The sequence below is a fragment of the Trichechus manatus genome, unplaced genomic scaffold (genome assembly GCF_000243295.1).
Source record: "Trichechus manatus latirostris isolate Lorelei unplaced genomic scaffold, TriManLat1.0 scaffold00177, whole genome shotgun sequence".
Classification (NCBI taxonomy): domain Eukaryota; kingdom Metazoa; phylum Chordata; class Mammalia; order Sirenia; family Trichechidae; genus Trichechus; species Trichechus manatus.
The window spans coordinates 2,733,824-2,757,236 of NW_004444113.1; the positions used below are offsets into that span (position 1 = coordinate 2,733,824).

The following is a 23,413-nucleotide window of genomic DNA, read 5'->3' on the forward strand; positions in this document are numbered from 1 at the left end:
GGCGGACCTGGCCCTGGCAGCAACGTCCTCAAGACTCCTTCTGGAGCGCAGTTCCAGTGCTGCTGCTGGCGGCTTCGCCTCCTCCCCACCTGCCTTCTAGTCTCCAGCTTTGTCACTGCAGCCCGAATCACCTGATAACCTTCCAATGCATTGCTTTTCTTCAAAGTTAACTGGATTTGGTTTCTATTGTTTGTAGCTAAGAACCCTGACGAGGGCACACTAGCTCAGGGGTTCTTAATCTTCCCTGGGCCATAGACCCTTCTGGCAGTCTGATATCACCTATACAAGCCCTTCACAGAATAAAGTTTTTCAAATGCATAACATAAAATACATAAAATTACAGAAGAAACAAATTACACTGACATACCAAAACAAACAAAAAACCAAACCCGTTGCTGCTGAGTCGATTCTGACCCCTGGCGACCCTGTAGGACAGAGAACTGCCCCATAGGGTTTCCAGGGAGCGGCTGGTGGATTCCAACTGCCACTAGGACACCACATTTGGATAGTGACCCCAAAACCAGTTCTGATGACTCACCCAGTGACTAGACAGACAGACATAGAGAATCTACTGTGCTTTGGAGCCCTGGTGGCACAGTGGTTAAGAGCTCGGCTGCTAACCGAAAGGTTGGCAGTTTGAATCCACCAGCTGCTCCCTGGAAACGCTATGGGGCAGTTCTACTCTGTCCTATGGGGTCTCTATGAGTCGGAATTGACTCGATGGCAATGGGTTTGGTTTTTGGTTCAATACCCAAAAACAAAGTTCAGAAGGCAGGGACAGGAAAGATGGGCAGATGGAAATGGGGAACCCAGGGAGGAAGTGGGTAGAGTGCTGTCACATTAAGGGGATTGCAGCTAATGGCATGAAACAAAATGTGGATAAACTGTTGAATGGGAAACTAATTTGCTCTGTAAACTTTCACCCAAACCACAATAAACCCCAAAAAACCCGTTGCTGTCTGGTCGATTCTGACTCATAAAATGTTAAAAAAAAAAAAAAAAAAAAGCTCCAATGAGTTGAGCAGTCATCATTCATTCAAACGGTCACCCTCATGGGCGTTACATGAGGTAAACTCACAGCCACTGGCCAGCCTATGGAATGGGTCATGGGTCTACCCCTGCCCCAACGAGATGTGGACAGTAGATGGGGCCAGGTGACCCAGAACATGGCTACTACCGCCATCTAAGATACGGCCTCGGACTCCTTCTTTAGCAGTGGACTGTTTTAGTTACCCAGTGCTGCCGCGGCAGAAACCCCTTAAGGGGGCGGCTTTAAGGAGGCGATTCCTTCTGGGAGCCTCTTAGTTTCTGGTGTCTGCCCGCCATCTTGGCGTCTGTCTCCCCTCCGGCACGTCTCTGTGTCAGTTCTGCTGTTTGAGAACTCAAAAGTGACTGGCTTTAGGACCTACTCCTTGGGAATGACCTACTAGCATAACAAAAATGCTATTTCCAAACATGATCACGGCCACAGGTACAGGCCAGGACTTCAGCAACTCTGTTTGGCGCACACGACTCAGTCCCGAACACTGAGAGTAGCAGGTACTCCAGGCGCCCGAGGAGGCCAGGTCCCTGGAAAGCAGAATCCCGCCCAGAGCTCGCCCAGCTCCGGACCATTAAAGCCCACGGGTATCTTCAGCTGTGTAACCCACGGCACCTCAGTCTTGACCTGTGCAAAACTAGACACCCCTCTTTCCTCTCCACGCCACCCTTCCCTCAGATATGAAAATCAGTGATTAAAAAAAAAAAAAAAGACTACTCTTTAGAGCAGTTTTAAGTTTACAGAAAATTGCGCAGGAAGCAGTTACCACTTCCCCCCCATCTCTGCACACAGTTCCCCGTTATTACCGTCTTGCATTCCTGTGGTGCGTCTGTCACAGTTGACTAGCATTACATTACTGTACATTATTATTAACTAAAGTCCACAGTTTACTTCCGGGTTCACTCTCCTGTAGCTCTAGGGGTTTTGACAAATGCAGGTCACGTGCCCACCATTACAGTGACCCTAAAAATGCCCTGTGCTCCCCTATTCATTGTCTCTACTCCCCGCTGAGCCCCTGGCAACCACTGATCCTTTCACTGTCTCTAGTTTTACCTTCTGCAGAATATTGTATAGCTGGAGTCATACGCTACGTAACCCTTCTCAGACTGGCTTCTTTGACTTAGCAAATGTGCATTTGCCGTTCCTCCATGTTTTTTCATGACTTGATAGCTTTTAATTTTATTGCACCATATCTATAACAAAACGTTAGGCGTCTTAACATGTCTTACACGTACAGTTCAGTGACATTAATGACGTTCACCACGCTGTTCAACCATCACCATTACGTGTGGGGGGCTGGGAAATGGTGAACACCAGGGAGTGCAGTTTGGTAGGAGACCCCGAGATTCCTCCAGGCCTTTCCTCACCCCTTCTGCCCACCCTGCTCCATGTCCAGGTCCCTGCGTGCCGGCCCGTAACTTACCTTTCATTCATTCCAGTTCCAGAGGTAGAGATGGTTCCCTGTTTGTAGGTTAGCCAAGTGGGTTGAAGGAGTCTGTGACTCACCTAAGGATATTCTTTGGTTTTTAAGTGAAAGTCAGGACTGGAACCTGATCTTGCATCCATGTAACAGTTCCCTCAACTCCTGCACTCTCCCTTCTGGGTGTGAGGGCTCGAGAGGTTATGGAGAAAAGGGTCATGGGAGAACTCTCCTGCCATCCTGAACGCCTCAGGGCTCCCCACCATGCAGCGGTTTATCCAGCGGGATATGTGCCAGGACCTTTATGTTTACAATTTCATGACACTGATTACACTGCTCATGTTATACCACATTACTGCTGTGTAGTAGTTGTTTTATGTATTTGCCAGGACTCTCTGGGTTATGAGAGAACTGAAATAAAAACAAAAAGGATTTATTAACTCATGTAATGTGTAAAACACCTTGGACTCAATTTAAAAACAAGATTTGGCTGTTTATAAAGTGCATTGTAGGAAGGTTTTTCAATCATTGAAATTAAAGGTTTTCTTTAATAACCTAGGACCTCTGCAACATTTCCTCAGTCAGCAGAGGAGGGGGCACTAGGAAGGAAGGGGGACCCCAGGAGGAAAGGGGACCTCAGGAAGGAAGGGGGACCTCAGGAGCAAAGGGGAAGATGGCCTTCATATTGTAAATCAGAAAGGGTAAAGTGGCTCTTAGCAAGGGGGATGAGGGCAGTGGTGGTCCAGAGGCAGACTTTTCACCGTTCCTGTGGGAGACCCACGTTTGATTCCTAGTCAATTTAGCTCACACACAGCCACCACCCCGTCTGTCAGTGGGGGCCTGTGTGTCGCTGAGGCTGCAGCAGAGCTTCTAGACTAAGATGGACTAAGAAGACAGGCCTGGAGATCTCCTTCCAAAAATCAGCCAATGAAAACCCTATGGATCACAGTGGTCTGATCTTGTGCATAGTTGCCGACTTGACAGCTAAGTTTGAAAGGGATACTGACGACGTGAGGGGCCCTGGTGACACAGCGCTTACGCTCACCAAACGGCTAACTGCAAGGTCAGTGGTTCAAACCCACCAGCGGCTCTGGGGGTCATCTGCTCCCGTGAAGATTGCAGCCTAGGAAAGGGGCAGCTGTACTCTGTCCTACAGGGTTGCTGCCTCGGAATTGACTTGACGGCAAACGACAACTGCTGACAGATTTGAGAAGAGGTCAAACGCACATGGAAAGGGGCTCCATCTCATTGGTCAACTGGGAAATGCAAATCACAATATGGTAGCACTATGCACCTCTCAGAGCCCTGGTGGCGCAGTGCTTAAGAGCTCGGCTGCTAACCAAAAGGTCGGCAGTTCAAAGCCATCTACTGCTCCTTGGAAACCCTACCGGGCAGTTCTACTGTCCTATAGGGTTGTTATGAGTTGGAATCGACTTGACGGCAGTGGGTAACATACCTATCAGAACTGCTGAAACAGGGTGTGTGTGGGAGAGACAAAACCATGTGTTGGCAAGGTTGTGGAGCAACCAGAACTCTCATATGCAGGAGCATAAACTGGTCCAGTGACTTTGGAAAACTGTGGGACAGTATCTACTAAAGCTGAACATATGGATAAATACAAAAACACGTATGTAATAGAAATGTGAACATAAACCCAACACATGTACACGGACAGCACAGCAACACTGTTCTTAGCCCCAAACTGGAAGCACCTCCACTCACATCAACAGAATGAACTGTGGCACATTCCCACCCTGCAACAATGACGACCCATCTACAAATGCACACAACAATACGGATGTCACAAGACTAATGTGAGCAAAGGAAGCCAGACACAGAGTCCATACTGTAGTCCCATTTGTAGAAAGCTTAAAACCAGACAAAACCAATTAGACATCAAAAGAGTGATCACCTTGTGGAGGTGTGAGTGGTGAGTGGGTGGTGACTGGAGGGGGCAAGAGAGGTTTCTGGAAAACTGGGAATGTTTCCTTAGGTGGGTGCTGGCTTCTGAGGTCTGTTCACTCTGAAAATTCGTTGAGTGTTTTGCTTATGATATGTGTGTACTTTTTTCCACGTTACGTCAATAACTCAATTAAAAAATATATTGTACATACATTAAAAAAAAGTCTCATATACACTTTAAAACCATATAAGCTGACCTAAACGTACATAAGGAAAAAAAAAAAGCATGGGAGAATAGCTACGAAAATTCTGGTGAAAAACAGTAATGAGGAAGGACTAGTGGTATCAGATATTAACTTTAACAGTACGTTGCTGTTATTGTTAGGTGCTGATTTTCTACTCATAGTGACCCCATGTGACAGAGCAGAACTGTAATCTTTACGGAAGCAGACTGCCACATCTTTCTCCCTTGGCGCGGCTGGTGGGTTCAAACTGCTGACCTTTTGGTTAGCAGCCTAGCATTTAACCACTGCGCCACCAGGGTTCCTTAAAAAGAACATTTAGAGAGCATGAAATAACTCTTACAAAGGATACCATTCCTCTGTGGACTATCGGACTTGTCACCTTAGGATCCCCTGGAGAATCCCTTCCCTGACTATGTGTAACCACCAGGGCTGTGTCCCCTACCCCACCACTTTCCAGCTGGGTGATCACAAGTGATGGTTTCATTCCTGCTTACACGAGGGGAGAGGCATCTGTAATAAAAGATAAATATCCACATTTATTAACGTCAGCATCTTTTCTGCACTGTGATGACTTTTTTGTAATTTAAATGACCTCTAACACTATGAACTAGTGGCCGCTCACAGGCTCCACGTGTCCGAATGATGATCCTCAGCTTGGCAAACTAGCACTAAGGAGCCCCTTTAACGGACTCTTTGTTCTTCTAGGATCATTCCTTCCAGGATCATGCATGCAGGGCTTCAAACTGGCTCAAACCCCTGCTGAAAATGGACATTTCCAACAAGTGCCCAGGTTATACACAAGAATCACCTGAGGATCCTGTTAAAACCTAGATTCTGATTCAGTATATGGGGTGGGGGGAGGGGGAAAGGCAAATTCTCAGCAGGGGTTTGAACTGGTCCAACGACGTTTTCAAGCTGTCTCTGTGGCTTCTGGCAACCAGCTATTCCAGGCCTTCTGATGGCTGCCTCACACCGAGTCCAGGCTGCTCTCAGTGGAGATCAGTATTAAAGCAAGGGCAGAAAATGATCTTTTTAAGCTGACACTACTTTTTCCAACTTACCATCCTGGCACCCACCTCGACTTTTTTCTATGTGATTTATCAAGGAGTACTTTCCTTTGCATCTTTGCACCTTCTATAAACTTCACAGAATAGCGTTTGGCCTACACATAACAGGTGCTTAAGCATGCTGATGAACTCTCCAGAACAAACGCATGATTACGGCACAGGGACCTGCGGGAAATGATGCATCTGGATGTTGCGTCCGACAGGGGTTGCCGACCACACTCAGTGTGAGGAAGGCTAACATGGCGGCTGCCCTGGCCTTGGGAAGTACCTGCAGCAGAGGCGGTGGACAGAGTCTGCTGGTGCCCCTCCTGACCTTCTTCTCTTTACTGTCTCCAGGTTCTGCCTATACGAGTCCTTTGCTCTGATGTTTTGAACATAATTCCCTGATTTAAACACCTCCTCCTCTCCTGAAGAGGATCTGAACGAGTCTTCTAGGTACGAATCTTTAGCAAAGTGCAGGCACTGGGCGGGCAGGGCTCTAAGCCACTCCACCTAAAGGCTGCTTAGAGGCCTAGCTGGCTGCTTTGGGTCAGGTGGCTGTTCCTTGTTCACTCAGCTGTGGTAGCAGAGAACGTGGTACTGAGCTTGTGTCACGGCTAGGACGACACACGCCCAGCACACCAACCTGGACCTTCCGGTTCTGGAAGTGCACGTCCAGAGTGGACCTGACTGGCTAAGGTCCAAACACATGCTGCCCCGGCCCGTTACTCGTCTGAGCAGACCGCCCTCCGTGTGTCCACACCCCCACCCCAAACAGCACCTAGCACACTTCCAATAATCCATTTATCACCCTCCCGGATTTTATGCTCAAGATGTATCTGCTGAATAATAAATTACAGTAGCTTTTAGAGCTGGAACTATGAACTAAAGCCAGCCTTTGGGGGGCTGCTCGGCAGCAAACGCTGTCCTCACACTTGACACGAGTTACAGCGTTTCTCAAAACAACTGTGTGACAGGCATTGGCCGACTGAGATGAGAGACAGAGGAGAACGTGCCTGAAGTCCTGTGTCTAAACCTAGAAGCCACCCAACTCTCCATTCAACCCTCTCGTTATTTATAAGAGTACGGATGTTTATAATCCTTAGATCAGAAGCTAACATCTGGGTATGAGAGAAACTGTCAATAATTAAAGGACAAGGCACTGCCTGGGAAATGGGAGCAACCTAGAAATTTTATGATCAGGATCATCTGAGGAGTCCCAATTCAGATCAGTACAGATAGACAGCATGACAAAGAGCCATTAACTTATCAGGCTTGTTCGTGAACTCTTCAAAGATGAGGGAACGTATAACTTGTGAAAATGGAGGTGACACTGGTCAGACAGAGAGGGCCAGAGAGACCAAGGAACTCTGAGTGACTCGCTTGATGATGAAACAAGGAGGTCCAAACCAGGTAAGACCTGAAAGATAACTGCGGGAAAAAGCATTTGCCTTAGACACGACTTCCACAGGGTGGTGTTAGCTATGAAGTTGACAAGGTTTTCAAACAGATTTTAAACTGCTTATGCTGTGTTAGTCTTATTTTTACTGAATCTGTTCCCAAAAAAATGGCCAAAGAGGTAAGCGTAAAATCGTCTTTTAGTAGTTTTTCTTCTGGGCTGAGTCCGTGATAAAAAGCCACCATACTAATAGCCATAATTCTTTCAAAACTGGCCCCATTTCTGAATTAAGAGGCTTTACCGTCTGACCCAGTTCTTTCAAAACTGGCTCCATTTCTGAGTAACCAGGAGGCGTCACTCCTTTTTGACCCAACAGATCTTGCCGTTTTCTCCAAGCTGGACTGCCCCGCTGGCCACCAGCTGGAGGGCCGCAGGGAATATCTTATGTTCTGCTGTCTTCACCCTTTCAGACAGAGTCGCCACGGAGTCACCCCTCTTCACCGGAACAGCTTCTTGTAAAATAATTTGTCCCGCATCTACGTCTTCCTGGAAAAGCAAGCAAATGTTGTGAACATGACCTTCCAGCCAGTACGAGTCACAGCTAAAATTAATGTTGGAAACGCTTCGGTAGAAAAGACAAACTCACGGCTACGAAGTGGACAGTGCAGCCAGTGACGGCGACACCGGCCTCCAGGGCTTGCTCGTGGGCGTTCGCCCCCTTAAAAGAAGGCAGCAAGGACGGGTGGATGTTGAGCATTCGCCCTAGGAACGAGCAAAAGCAGCGTGGTTAGAGTGTGACAGTCCTGTGCGTTCTCTCAGAGGCTTTCCTGCCTGGAACCCGGACTCTCCAGGAGCAGGATTTCTCTCTGATGATGATTTCTTTGTCAAAGGGGGAGGGGAGGTAAGGGAAACACGACTTCTCATCCAGCCAGGCTCTTGTGGCTGCAAGTGCCCGTCCTGCGCAGGCAGAAGCCATGCTGAGGGGTGCTGAACAGCACCCACAAAGACGGAAGGGTGGGTGGGAGGGCCCTGCAGGAAAACTCAGCCGTTGCCAGCAGACACCATTAGGGAGAGGAGAGGGGTCCTGCAGTGTCTACGCTTCACTTCTGACTACGAGCAGCACGTCCACCAGCCAGATTATCAGCTCTGTGTGCCTTATAGGAGTTGCTTGGTGGCGCAGATGGTTAATGCGCTTGGCTGCTAATTAAAAGGTTAGTGGCTTGAGTCCAGCTAGAGGCACCCTGGAAGAAAGTCCTGGCAATCTACCTCCAAAAAACCAGTCACCGAAAACCCTGGGGAGCACAGATCTACTCTGACACAGATGGGGTTGCCATGAGTCGGTATCAACTCGATAGCAACTGGTTTGGATTTGGTGTGTGCCTTGTCACCAAGGCATGGCCTATTGTATATCACACCACAACTGCTCTGACTACATTCACTCAAGAAAATACCCATTCTTTGGAGGACCAAGGCATGGCCTATTGTATATCACACAACAACTGCTCTGACTGCATTCACTCAAGAAAATACCCATTCTTTGGAGGGAAAATGCATCAACTGCCCAAATGCATGCGCAACAAGGGGAAACAGGATGCAGATGAAGCTTTTTGGGAAAAAGGCAGTAACATAAAGCAGTGTGTTTTCTGCAACGACACCTTCCTTGCCACGGTCTACACTTCCCTAGCCGGGTTCTTCATTTTGGGATACAGGAAAGCATTTTCTCTAGCTTCTACACAAGTAAAACAGTCTCTGCATAGTATTTGTTTGTTTTTATGACTGTACTTTAGATGGTTTACAAAACAAACTAGCTTCTCATTAGACAATCAGTATACATATTGTTTTGTGACATTGGTTACCAACCCATCGACATGTTAACACTCTCCCTTCTCGACCTTGGGTTCCCCCTATTACCAGCTTTCCTGTCCCCTCCTGCCTTCTAGTCCTTGCCCCTGGGCTGGTGTGCCCCTTTAGTCTCGTTTTGTTTTATGGGCCTAATATTTGGCTGAAGGGTGAACCTCAGGAATGCCTTCATTTCCGAGCTAAAAGGGTGTCCGGGGGCCATACACTCGGGGTTTCTCCAGTCTCTGTCAGGCCAGTTAGTCAGGTCTTTTTTTGTGAGGGCACAGTATTTGTTAAGAAGATTAAGTATTATCAGTGGCGTTTGCAGTGATGTGAAATGCACCTCTTACCCAAGCTATACAGGCATGCCTCGTTTTATTGCACTTTGCAGATGTTGCGATTTTTACAACTGAAGGTTTGTGGCAGCACTGCTTCAAGCAAGTCTACTGGCGCCCTTTTTTCCAACAGCATGTGCTCATTTCGTGTCTCTGTGTCACATTTTGGTAATTCTCCCAATATTTCAAACTTTTTCATTATTATTATATCTGTTATGGTGATCTGTGATCTTTGATGTTACTACTCTCATTGTTTTGGGGCGCCACAAACCACTCCCATATACAACAGCGAACTTAATAAACGTGTGTTCTGACTGCTCCACTGACCAGCTGCTCCCCACTTCTCTCCCTCTCCTTGGGCCTCCCTAATCCCTCAGACACGACAATATTGAAATTAGGCCAATTAATAACCCTACAATGACCTCTAAGCGTTCAAGTGAAACGTAAAGTCGCATCTCTCTCACTTTAAATGAAAAGCTAGAAATGATTAAGCTTAGTGAGGAAGGCACGTTGAAAGCCAAGAAAGGCCAAAATCTAGGCTTCTTGCACCAAACAGCCCAGTTGTGAATGCAAAGGGAAAGCTCTTGAAGGAAATTAAAAGTGCTACTCTAGTGAACACATGAATGGTAAGAAAGAGAAGCAGCCTTACTGCTGATACGGAGACAGTTCTAGTGGCCTGGATAAAAGATCAAACCAGCCACAACATTCCCTTAAGCCAAAGCCCAATCCAGAGCAAGGCCCTAACTCCCTCCAACTCTATGAAGGCTAAGAGAGGCGAGGAAGCTGCAGAAGAAGTTTGAAGCTAGCAGAGGTTGGCTCATGAGGTTTAAGGAAAGCAGCCACGTCCATCACACAGAAGTGCAAGGTGACGCAGCAAATGGTGATGGAGAAGCTGCAGCAAGTTGTCCAGAAGGTCTAGGTAAGACAACCGATGAAAATGGCTACACTAAGCAACAGGTCTCCAACGCAGACCAAACAGCCTTCTGCTGGAAGAAGACGCCATCTGGGACTTTCACAGCTGGAGAGAAGTCAATGCCTGGCTTCAAAGCTTCGAAGGACAGGCTGATTCTCTTGTTAGAGGCTAATGCAGCTGGGGACTTTAAGTTGAAGCCAATGCTAATTTACCGTTCCAAAACTCCTACGGCCATTAAGAATTATGCTAAATCTACTCTGCCTGTGCTGTCTAAATGGAACAACAAAGACTGAATGACTGCACGTCTGTTTACAACATGGTTGACTGAATATTTTAAGCCCACTGTTGAGACCTACTGCTCAGAAAAAAATTCCGTTCAAAATATTATTGCTCATTGACCCCACATCTGGTCACTCAATATCTCTGATGGAGATGTACAAGATTAATGTTGTTTTCATGCCTGCTAACACAACATCCATTCTGCAGCCCACGGATCAAGGAGTGATTTTGATTTTTCAAGTCTTATTATTTAAGAAATACATTTTGTAAGGCTGTAGCTGCCATAGGTAAGTGATTCCTCTGATGGATCTGGGCAAAGTAAATTGAAAACCTTCTGTAAAGGATTCACCATTCTAGATGCCATTAAGAACATTTGTGATTCATGGAAGGAGGTCAAAATATTAGCAGGAGTTTGGAAGAAGTTGATTCCAACCCTTAGGGATGACTTTGAGGGGTTCAAGACTTCGGTGGAGGAAGCAGTGCAGATGTGGCAGAAACAGCCAGAGAACTAGAATTACAGATGGAACCTGAAGATGTGACTGACTTGCTGCAATCCAATGATAAAACTTCCTCGGATGAGGAGTTGCTTCTTACGGATGAGCAAAGGAACTGGTTTCTTGAGATGGCATCTACTCCTGGTGAAGATGTTGTGAACATTGTTGAAATGACAACAAAGGATTTAGAATATTACATAAACTTAGTTGATAAAGCAGCAGCAGGGTTTGAGAGGACTGACTGCAATTTTTAAAGAAATTCTACTGTGGGTAAAATGCTACCAAACAGCATCGTGTGCTACAGAGAAATCTTCCATGAACAGAAAGGTCGGTTGATGCGGCAAACTTCGCTGTTGTCTTATTTTCCGCAATTGCGACAGCCACCCCCCCATCAGTCAGCAGCCATCAACACTGAGACAACACCCTCTACCGGCAAAAAGATGACGACTCACTGAAAGCTCAGATGATGGTTAGCAGTTTTTAGCAATAAAGTACTTTTAAGGTATGTACTTTTTTTTTTTTTTTTAAAGAGATAAGGCTATTTCACACTTAATAGACTACAGTATAGTGCAAACGTCACTTTTATATGTACTGGGAAACCAAAAAAATTTGTGTGACTTGCTTTATTCCCATACTGGCTTTATTACGGTGGTCTAGAACTAACCCGCAGTATCTCCGAGGTATGCCTATACTGGAAAAAGTAACTAACTGTAGCAGCCCAGAAAAAATTGATAGTGAGCAGGTTAATAAATCATTATTGGGTCATTCTTTGGGCTAAAGCAAAGGAAATTAAATTTTGATCTACGTTAAAATAAGACGTCACAATAAATATTTCACTACTAGGACTGTTTGGCAAGTTAACCACTCTGCAGTTCATTTTCAGTTGATTTCTTACTGTGATGTCAAACAGTTTTTTGCTTACCATTCCATTTCCTGACAAAAGGGCCAGATAAAATTCTCATGAATCCTGCGAGACACACTATGTCTGTGGAGAACTCTTCAAGGACTTGGTCGACTGCATTGTCAAATTCTACACGACTTTTATATAATTTATGGTTTATTACCTGTGACAGAAAAAGATAAGCACAATCTTTCAATGAATTATCACAAATAAGACTCAACTTTCACAGCGTGTCCTTCTAAAGACACACCGACCACGAAGAATGATGAAGGAAGAACAGGACGAAGCAGAAAGGCAATCTCAGCACTCACCTCAAATGTCCTCTGTAGAAGTCTCAAAGAACAAGTGCCCACAGACCAGTGTGCCATGAGGGTAGATTATGAGTTTAAATGCAGCCTGCAGGAAAGGTAAGTTTCAAAGTCACTTACTCTGGTGGGAATACCAGCTGTCTCTGCTTTGTCCAGTCCAGCCACTGCGGCTTTGTTGGAGATGACAACAACAACGCGTGCAGAGCTGTGTGGCTCCCGAGTACTGTCAATCAGTGCTTGGAGGTTCGAGCCTGAAAAGACACACGCGCCATTCTGAATGGGGACTGGCCAAGATTTCTGCATAAATTTCTTCGATGAGGCTGACAAAATACGTGAGGCCTTTTTCCTTCCCTTCCTCCCCGGATAAGTGACAGCTTGGGAAAAACACAGGTATTCGTGGCCCTAGGATATATAAATCCTCTTGCAAAATAACAAGACAGGATGGATCCAGCATGGTTTTAAAGATGATTGATAGGAATAAGCTGTTTAATTAAGCGGAAAACCTGACCCTCTCAAGAATAAACCACCATGGCCCTTACAACAGTTCCTTGCTTCACCGCCAACTTTGGCCTGGGTGTATTGAAAACCTCAGAAAGGACTTAAGCAATTATGCTGCTGGGAATGTGTCGCAAATAATCAGATATGCACTTAAGAACGTGTTGTGTATTTATAAAAACACTTAACTACATTCATCTGAGAGATATAATGCTCTTATTACTTCACCCTTTTATCCACAAAGATTAAACATGGTTTTTTTTCCTTACAGTATTAACAATAAACAAGCTTTCTACTGCTTTAGGACCTTCCAACCACAAAGCTAGGATACGAAGTTGGAACTTCCTCCTTTCTGTCTCTTCTAGATCCTCTTCCTTCTACAATCTTCCTGACTCCCTTCACCTTTACCGCTGGGAGCTGCTGCAAACGCACATGGAAAGCGGAAGGATGAAGGACGCTGAGGAGACAGCACTCCTTGGTGGTTTCAGGATTTTCCCGCCCAACTCTGCTGAGAGCACCTCTACAGCTGAGGGGAGGCCCCGTCTCACCTGTTCCAGATATCAGGACAGCCACTCGTGCCCTTGGTGGTTGGACAGAGACGTGATTTTCCAGGGAGCTGTTCTCCAACACTGACCTGTTTATCTGCATGCTTTCCATCAGATTCCTGACTTTCACACGCGGGGAATCTTCACGTCAAACACAAACATAAACAAGCAAAGGCCACGTGGGAATCAGCAGGTGTAACGAAAAGGAAAATACTTTATGCAAACTTTACAGTGCTGTGTTTTACTCTGAAAATAAGACATCCAAAAGTAAAACCAACAACAGGTTTGAATCACTTCATATTACGCTTTCACAAAGACTTCGGAAGGTGAACGCGTGCCATCACCTACTTTAATGAAGAGCTACACAGCACACCACCGCATTTAGGCACGCAGTGACGGGGGCCCAGGTGGTTCAGTGGTAGGATCTCGCTTTCCACGCAGGAGACCCAGGTGAACTCCTGGGCTGAGGCACCTGATGTGTGGCCACTACCCACCAGGCTGACCGGACGGCGGCTGCCAACGAGCCTGTGGTGGGCGTGCTACCGCCTGCCCCCATCTTCCTAGTGGGACCGCCCGTGACAGTGCCCTGGCCTCAGGGGTAAGCAGGTGACCCAAGCAAGGCCATTCAAAGAGGTGATACAGGATGCTACAGGAGAGGGAGTGAGTCTCTTTCTTATGCATTCTGCTAAAGGGTGTGGGCTCAAGATGTATTTCTGGCATCTGGAGAACGTGCCTGAAAATGAAACCTACACAGTAAAGGAAAAAACGCAGATCAACGCAAAGCTAACAGGCTCTGACATCCTTTTTAGCTAATCTTCCACGTCCAAACAATAGTCCTGACTGACACACAGTGCTCATCAGGGTGCTCAATAAATGCCGTGAGTGGAGCGGACCAGCAAGCAGAGCCTGAGACAAGGTGCTGCAGACAGGCCAACTGCTTTGGGAAGGGGTGGCGAGGAATCAGAGTGGGGTCTGGAGAGCGATACAGGGGGCACCACTGTGAGGGGTCTGGTTACACTCGTCACCTCCGTGGGCAGCTGGGGCGAAACTGCACTCAGACTCTCTAAGAAGCCATGCGGACTATGCCTCAAAATCATTCTCCTCTCTGTCCCTAAAGTGGATATTTATTCACTGGCTCTCACCCCTCTGGGCAAGGGTTGACCTGTGGGTATAACCCCCTGCCCATCCAGGCTGTACATACATGAAGTGTCACAGAGGCTTGAGACAGAAATTAAGATACATAGGGTAACTGGGGTAGGTACAGTCACGGCACCCCCATGTAAATACGGTTCCTATAGCAATGCTGGAATGAAAGGTGGGCAGAGAGCTTGTGAAAAAGGGAATAGTGTACTTAAGATTATATACCTAAAAACAAACAAATAAGCAGTGATTACCCGCAGGACATGCAACCACACTGCCAATCACCCAGGCTTCTTCCTTGTGCTGCTGAATATCCCTCAGAATCTGCTCCGTCAGATCCCTGGGGACCACGAGGGCAGCCCCAATCCCACAGTTAAACGTTCTGGCCATCTCTTCTTCAGCAAGGTGCCCTTCCTGCTGCAACCACGAGAAGATCCTGGGGATCCCCCAGGCCCAAGCATCTGAAACAGGCAAGAGTTGTCTCACACAAAGTATAAAAACATTCACAAGTACAAAATTATACAAACTGCATTGCTATCTGAAGTAGAGTAAAACCATGAACTGGCCTTTCAGAAGCAGTCTTTCTTTGGATCCATTTGTACGTTAGAACATTGCGAACATTTTTGTTGATGCACACAGCCTGGTTTCACAACTGAGTGAGGCTTTGTGCTGCATTAATTAGCTGGATCCTTAGAAACCTTAGTACTCCCTAAGGGATTAGATGCAGCAGCTGCTGAACTCCAGCCTCTTAGTATTCCCCTAAGAGATTAGATGTAGCAGCAGCTGAATTCCAGCAAAGGTTGGCACCCTTTTATGAACATGTGGCTGGGTCTTAGCAATGACCAAAACACACCCTCAACACGATGCAAGGTGTCACTGGCTGCCATTGGGTCAGCCTGACCTGTGGCAACCCCAGGCACGACAGAACGGGATGCTGTCTGGCCCGCGTCGTCTCCGAGATCAGTGGTGGAGCGAACCGTCGCGATCCACAGGGTTTTCATCAACTAACTTTTGGAATCAGATAGTCAGATCTTTCTTCCTAGTCTGTCTTTAGCTTTGCTGGAACCTTTTCAGCATCATAGTAATACGCGAGCCACCAATGACAGACAGGTGGTGGCTGCCCAGGAGGTCACTGCCAGGAATGGAACCTGTGTCTCCTGCGTGAAAGGTGAGAATTCTACCACTGAACCAACAATGCCCTCATCATGCAAGACTGTTGTTATTAGGTGCTGCTGAGTAAGCTCTGACTCACGGCAACCCTAAGTACAACAGAACGAAATACTGCCTGGTCCTGCGCCATCCTCACAATTGTTGTTATGCTTGAGCCCACTGTTGCAGCCACTGTGTCAATCCATCTCCTTGAGGATCTTTCTCTTTTTCACTGACCCTCTACTTCACCAAGCATGATGTCCTTCTCCAGGGTTTGGTCCCTCCTGATAACATGTACAAAGTACATGAGATGAAGTCTCGCCATCCTTGTTTCTAGGGACCATTCTGGCTGTACTTCTTCCAAGACAGATCTGTTCATTCTTCTGGCAGTCTGTGGTATATTCAATACTCTTCGTCAACACCGTAATTCAAAGGCATCAATTTTTCTTCGGTCTTCCTTATTCTTTGACCAGATTTCACATGTGTATGAGGCAACTGAAAATACCACGACCTGGGTCAGGCTTACCTTAGTTCTCAAAGTGACATCTTTGCTTTTTAACATTTTAAAGAGGTCTTTTGCAGCAGATTTGCCCAATGCAATGTGTTGTTTGATTTCCTGACTGCTGCTCCCACTGGCATTGATTGTGGATCCAAGTCAAATGAAATCCTGGACAACTTCAATCTTATCTCCGTGTGTCATGATGTTGGTTATTGGTCCAGCTGTGAGATTTCTGTTTTCTTTATGTCGAGGTGTAATCCATACTGAAGGCTGTGGTTTTTGGTCTTCATCAGTAAATTCCTCAAGTCCTCCTCGCTTTTAGCAAGCAAGGTTGTGTCATATGCATAACGCAGGTTGTTAATGAGTCTTCCTCCAATCCTGATGCTGCTCTCTTCATATAAGGCAGCTTCCTAGATTACTTGCTCAGCATACAGACTAAATAAGTATGGTGAAAGGATACAACCCTGACCCACACCTTTCCTGATTTAAACCACAGAGTGTAGAAACTGTTAAATGGGAATCTAATCTGCTGTGTAAATTTTCACCAAAAACTCAATTAAAAAAACAAAAACAAAAACATAATGGCTTTTAGGGATATGGCTTTATCAACTCTCAATTTCCTAATGAGGTGACTATTACATTATTTTTAACCAAGGGTGTGCTGGAGCCAGCTTGTAACAGCAATTAAATACAGCCATTTTTCAAATGGCCATGGTGGGAGTATTTACACCACAGTAACTGGCAATGCTACAAATCAGTGTTGCCTCCATTCATCAGCATGCTATTAATTACCTGCACAAGGTGATGATGGAAAAAATTCTTTAAGGTTTTTGTTAACGCTCCCTTGAAAGCATTTCTATCCAATGACTGTCTTCAACCACTAATTATCCCTCCCATGTGGCCCTTTGGAGCCCTGGTGGCACCGTGGTTAAGAGCCTGGTTGCTAACCAAAAGGTTAGCAGTTTGAATCCACCAGCTGCTTCTTGGAAACCTGATGGGACAGCTCTACTCTGTCCCATATGGTTGCTATGAGTCGGAATTGACTCAACGGCAATGGGTTTGTTTTTTTTTTTTTGGGTGCTCTTTAACTCTTTACTATGCTCATTCCACAGATCTGGAAGGGATTTCTATTGAGCTCAGCCTAGCCTTTCTCTTCTGCTCTCCTGGCTAGGCTGAGGTCCCATCTGCTCACTTTCCTAGCTTACCTTGCCTATTTCCTCACTCTACATAACCTATTTCTCACTCTTTTGACTCTTGCCTAGCTTCACATACTCTGACTCTAAGATTAAAAACGAAACCCACTGCTGTCAAGTCGATTCTGACTCATAGGAATCCTACAGGACAGGGTAAAACTGCCCCATAGTGTTTCCAAGGAGCGCCTTGGTGGATTCGAACTGCCGACCTTTTGGTTAGCAGCCGTAGTACTTAACCACTAAGCCACCAGGGTTTCTGACTCTAAGGTGAGGCCACTCAAATCTACTCACTTGCACCCAGAGCTGCTTCTCCCCCATGACCGACCCCTATACTTGCCCAACTCAACCAGATCAACCCAATCAATCCATCTCTTCCTGTTCCTGCGTCAACGCTATTCTACTTTGGGAGAAAAATCACATAACCAGCTTCAACTTCCACTGTGCTCAGTGCTGCCGTCTCCTCGTTCCTGACACTGACTGCTTTATCTGGATGCCTCTCCTCAGGCCCCCTCCAGGTCTGCCCAACTCCCCGATCCCTTAATACCTTACTGAAACGAGTTATTTCATGTGAATTGCCTCAGTTTCTACTTTTTCAAACCAGCGTACACTGGTTGACCGTGACAGGTGCAGAGTTCCTCAGCCTTTGTCTCTCTGTCCTACAAAAAACAGGTGGGGAAAGCCTTGACCCTTACGTTTCCCACGTGCTGAACTCACAATTCCCTTCTCCTTTTTACTACTAAGTTTCTTGAAACAGGACTCTCCACTTGCTGGCTCTACATCTTTGCCAGCCATTCTCCCCACAGTAACGTGGTGGGTGGTATCTACACCCCACCAAGCTCGTTTCTGAACTGACAATGAAACACATTGGTCTCTTCTGGTCCTTATCCTCATCTCTGTTCTGCATCGGACACTGCTGACCTGCGTCATCTTAAAATCCTTCCTTGGCTTTTATGAAGACTTTTTTACATGGTTCACCCCCTGCTGACTGTTCTTTTCAGTAATTCTATCTCTTGCCAACCCTTAAGGTTGACAGAATACCAAAAAACACCCTTTTGGTCCCCTCCACACTCTTGGCTATATGCATACGACCATCCAACTTATCTTCAGCTTGATCTCAACTTCTGCTCAGAGACATCTTGTAATTAACAATTGAAGATTTAAAAAACTGTATGCTCACTTCCTATTCCAAACATAACTCTTCCTCCTATGTTATGGACATTACCATCTGCTCATCTGCTTAGTCAAATACTTGTTTCTTTTTCCTTGTCACTCACGTCTAAGCATGCAATGATACTCAAATCTGTCTCCCCTCTCTGTGCCTTGGCTCAGGTCCTCTTTATCTCCTGTACAGACTATTTACCAGCTACCATTTCCCTGCCAAAGGAGCCCTGGTGGCACAGCTGTTAAGTGCTCAGCTGCTAACCTAAAGGTCAGTGGTTTGAACTCAATAGCTGCTCCGTGGAGAAAGATGTGGCAGTCTGCTTTCATAAAGATTATAGCCTTAGAAACCCTGTGGAGCAGTTCTACTGTCTCTGTCCTACACGGTTGCTATAGTTGGAATTGACTTGATGGCACTGGGTTTGGTTTGGGTTTTATTTCCCTGCCTGGCACAGAGGGTTCCATCATGATAGAGCCTGAGGTTACTAACCCCCTAGAAGGATCTACTTGTGGTACTTCATCTTCAATGAAGTCAATTATGTGAGAGGATTTTATGCCTTTTAAATATGGGTAATGAAGAAAGAGAAGTGGAAAGGGTTAGCTCTATTTTTTCCCCCCAAATCCCACCAATTAAGAATTTTGCAGGTAGAAGCCTATACGCACTAAGTACCGATAGTTTCCTCCCACAATGCATTTTCCCCTCTAACAGTTTTCTGAACAAAAGTTCCTTTTAGTATTCTTACCTAGGTCCACCCCAAGTCCCTGAGGAAGGACTCTGGGGATGTTTTCTAGCAACCCTCCTCCAGTGATATGCGCAAAAGCCTTGACGTGTCCTGAACGTAGGACGGGTAACAGTGTCTGGCTGTAGATTCTAGTTGGAGTTAGAAGTAACTGCCCTGTACACGGGAGACAGAAGACCAAAGCTTAGCCTATAAAGACCAAAGCATCTAAAACAATTCTGAAATGGAGACACGTTGTGATCTTCCACAGAAACACCAGGTCTACAACAAGCCGTGAAATCACAGGATAATGTATTCCATCTAGCTGTAACTCTTCAGAGGCTCACCGCGCCTAGCTGTCGCTCAGCCGTTCCAAGCAGAGTGTAAAGGTAAACCAAGTTACCTAGCGTTTGGTCACCACAGCCCTCAGGTGCTGGGGAGGAGTACGAGAGGCAAGATTTCTCCACAATCTTCCTCACGAGGCTAAACCCATTGCTATGGAGGCCAGATGAAGCTACTCCAATAACCGCATCCCCCTCCATGATTCTGTCCATGTGAGGAAGTTTCTGATCCCGCTCCACGGCACCGACGGCAAATCCGGCCAGGTCATACTCTCCGGGAGGGTACATGTCAGGCATTTCAGCTGTTTCACCTCCTGTTGAGGGGATAAGAGGGGAGCAAACACGCCACATAACATTTAAAAACCTGCCTAGGAAGGAGTGGCATCAACTACTCTTAACGTGAAGAATTAAACACGTGGTTATATTCTTAAAACAATCGATACAACTTATTATTAGCTGCCTAACAGAAGCTTCAACCAAGCAACCAAAGGGTGAGATAAGGTAGTATCCCTGCAAGTATGTGCATAGCTGCCAAACCTCATTACTTTAACAGGAGTGCTCAATGGAATATAACATCATTTCTATAATAATTTAATTTCAGAAATGCTTTCATATATATTTGATCTTTACAATCACTCCAGTGTCCAGATAATGGTACAGGCTTAGAGAAATGATATGAGTAAAGGCAGGCAGACTCCAAATTAGAAATCGTGCTCTAGAAGATGGTTGAGAAGGCAGTTTTTGGCTTTGGGACAGGCTGGTCCACAGAAACAGTAATATAAAAGAGAGAGTTTCTATCTATATGGGATCAAACTGACAACAGCAACTTGAAAGATTAGATAGGAAGCTTAGGGGGCAGTGAGTTTAGGTTAATGGAGGAGGACCAATTTGGAAAAGGAAGGTGAGAAGGACTGCACGACTTGAAGAATGTAATCAATGTCACTGAACTGTATATGTAGAAACTATTGAATTGGTTACATCCTGCTGTTAACATTCTCAACAACAACAAAAAATAAATCTTAAAAGAAAGGTAGTTTAGTTCCTTGGCTAAACTACAAGTTAATTTTGCTCAAAATTCTCGTACATATTGAAGCAATATTTCTACAAAGCTTGAGTACATTTTATTCTCAATGCCACTTCTGTGGGTACACATGACCCATCTGTCTTTGCTGCAGGACCAGTGAGGAGTAAATAATCCTAGGCCTGGCCGTTGAGGGGGCTGCCAAGAAAGATGGAGGTGGACAAGGGAGCCAAAGATGAGAGTAAAGACAGGCCTGCCTGACAGGTTAGGGAGATAGGCTTCGGGGACAAACCCCTGAGCAGGGGTTTGAGGGAACAACGGTCTAAGTTTTCTTCAGGTAGTGTTACCTATATTTTACCTCCCTCATCCTGTGATGCATGGTCTCTCTTGCTAGCCATACTGGTACCAATCTCGTCTGTGCTAAAATACGTTTAAAAGAAGGGTATGTGATGAAATGGACGCCAATACCAAGGAGAGCACATCCAGCTTTTCCACAAGCTTCCGCGATCCCAGCGACAACAGCTTCTGCTGTATCAAGGTTGAGTTTTCCACAGGAAAAGTAGTCCAGGAAGAAGAGAGGCTCTGCCCCTTGTGCCAGAATATCATTTACACACATGGCGACCAGATCTTGACCAATAGTATCATGTTTATTGCACAGCTGGGCAATCTGCAGAAACACAACGTAAACATCCATGTAAGACAGTAAGTTCCAAATTATCTCGTGTCACTTTCTCAATGGAGGCTGACAAACACTATTGCCTTTTGGCTCGCAGCTTTAAAACCTAAAGACAAAAGAACACTAAAAACAAAACCAATTGCTGTGGAGTTGATTCCGGCTCATGGTGACCCCAGGAGATGCAGGGTAGACCTGTGGTCCACAGGGTTTTCATCGTTATCACCTTTCAGAAGCACATCACCAGGCCTTTCTTCCAAGGTACTTCTGGGTGGGTTCGAATTGTCAACCTTTTGGTTAATAGCTGAGCGCCTAACTGTTTGCACCCCCCGGGGACTCCTAAAAGAACACCAAATCCTGATAATCTACTTGGCTCCAAAAACATCCCTTTTGCCCCCTAAAATACCCTTGGTGCAGAGATAGCCTCAATAACGCTGTATTGTCAGACATGTACCAACATTTCAGCCACATCACATAGTTGTCTGGTACGGCTCTTTTCCGCGCACATCTGTCAACAGGGGAAAAATACACATTGGATACACAGGAGGTTCCCTCTCATCTTTCACAAAGGCCTTTATTCACAGAGGAGTCTGATTACCTTCAGTTTAGTTCCAACGCCATCTGTTCCAGAGGCCAGAAGAGGATCTTTGAAACTGGCTGCTTTCAAATCAAAAAGGCCAGCAAAACCTCCAAGATCAACCTCACAGCCTGTTGGAGAGGAAATTAATTACTTGCTACATTTTCGCAGACCAGTTAAAACATAATACTTCCTCATAAGAATGGCTGAAACAAAAGACACCTTCCCTGAGAATGGCTAGAAAGCACTGCGGGCTCAAAGAATTGATGAAGAAAGTAATTAAACATGAAAGAGGCATACATATCCTTTTGAATTTAACATCATGGATTAGAAATTCTTTCCTTGATATTAGAGATAAGAAGGAAGACTATGGGTTTGGCTTAAGTAGACTAAGACTTCACAGTAACCTGACATTAATTTAGAATATTTCCTTCAATTAAATATAAAGCCCAAATCAATTCACAATGTCTGTCCAATTTCATGAATTAGGAAAGTCAGGATCTGACTTACCTGGTCTGGAGGTGGCTCTTGCTAAAGGCTTAATTTTCTTGACCAGCATATCTCCAGCTGCAATATCTACCCCAGCTTCCTTGTAAGTCAGACCCCTAAAGAATTAAAGAAACAAAAAACAACACAACACTATCACCTCAATGTCAGGGAAAATGATTCTAATCTTAAAATACTACTTAAAGCAGAAGATATCCCAAGTGGCTTTGAATCCCTTAAGGTGTTCAGAAAGTTAAAAAAAAAAAAAAAAAAGGCCCACGCCTGGGCCCCATCCTTAGAGATTCTGAGGTCTGGGGCAAGTCTGGGACCCTGGTAGCACAGTGGTTAAGTGCTCAGCAGCCAACCACAAGGTCGGCAGTTCAAATCCACCAGCCATTCCTTGGGAACACTATGGGGCAGTTCCAGTCTATCTATAGGGTCGCTAGGAGTTGAAACTGACTCGACGGCAATGGGTTGGTTTTTTAGGGCAAGTTCTGGGATCTGAAATGTGTTTTAAAAATCTCCTCAGTCGATTCTATTGCATCACCTCCATTGAAAACCACTGCTTTAACTTTACTGTTTCCTCCAAAAGCCCTTCTCACAGGCAGCTAATAAGCTGATATTTTGCCACAATCTTTCTCTGTTTGATTTTGATAAGGGAAGAAAAAGAGTGCCAAAATCGAGGCAAAAAAGTGAAAATTAGGATTATGAGAACTCTACAAAGCAATCTCTGCACACTCAGACTGAGCTCTTACTGCAAAGATAGACGATGATGATCAGCTAATGATGCCCAGTGCGTGACTCCATTTGCTACAGCCCAGGGCCATCTCACTGGTGGGGGAGCGTCCATTTAGAGACCACGTTCATGAACAGCACTGTGAATTCAGTAGTCTTGCCTTGCAAAAAATGACAACTTTTGCTTACTGGGATGCAGTGATAAATGAAGAAATATGTGAAGTTTTATTAGAAAAAAGCTGCCTGGGTACAACTAGAGTTCAGAGCTGAGGCAGTTAACTCCAATAAAGTTGGCAAACCTGGGTCACTTTTAGATAGGAAACCAAGTCCTACTGGTTTAAAAAACTTTCTCTCTTGGTAATAACCAGCATTTATGCCTTTTCATTTTCTTCATCTTTAGCCTTAAATTACAGAAAGACTAGAATTAAGACTGCAGTCTTTTGAAATAGGTCATTTCAATGGAATATAGTTACTTCAAAATGAAAAATAAATTTTAGCTTATTTTAATGTTCTTGATTCTGAAAATATTCGTGTTTAAACTTTAAAAATTTGCCTCTTGGTA

General features: G+C 45.4%; 1 protein-coding gene across 3 annotated transcripts in view; it reads right to left on the reverse strand.

Moving 5' to 3' along the window:
* Window positions 1-6,457: 6,457 nt before the first annotated feature.
* Window positions 6,458-23,413, reverse strand: part of GART (phosphoribosylglycinamide formyltransferase, phosphoribosylglycinamide synthetase, phosphoribosylaminoimidazole synthetase) — a 32,465-nt gene continuing 15,509 nt past the window's right edge. For all 3 annotated transcript variants that reach the window (XM_023741316.1, XM_023741317.1, XM_004386973.2), the window contains 11 exons: window positions 22,141-22,235; window positions 21,652-21,761; window positions 20,849-21,047; window positions 19,422-19,673; window positions 19,043-19,195; window positions 14,555-14,761; window positions 13,164-13,301; window positions 12,241-12,371; window positions 11,834-11,975; window positions 7,698-7,813; window positions 6,458-7,597 (listed from right to left, as the gene is read on the reverse strand). In XM_023741316.1, the coding sequence (XP_023597084.1) occupies window positions 7,406-7,597; window positions 7,698-7,813; window positions 11,834-11,975; window positions 12,241-12,371; window positions 13,164-13,301; window positions 14,555-14,761; window positions 19,043-19,195; window positions 19,422-19,673; window positions 20,849-21,047; window positions 21,652-21,761; window positions 22,141-22,235 (1,735 nt within the window). In that variant the 3' untranslated portion in view covers window positions 6,458-7,405. The remainder of the gene's footprint in view (window positions 7,598-7,697; window positions 7,814-11,833; window positions 11,976-12,240; window positions 12,372-13,163; window positions 13,302-14,554; window positions 14,762-19,042; window positions 19,196-19,421; window positions 19,674-20,848; window positions 21,048-21,651; window positions 21,762-22,140; window positions 22,236-23,413) is intronic.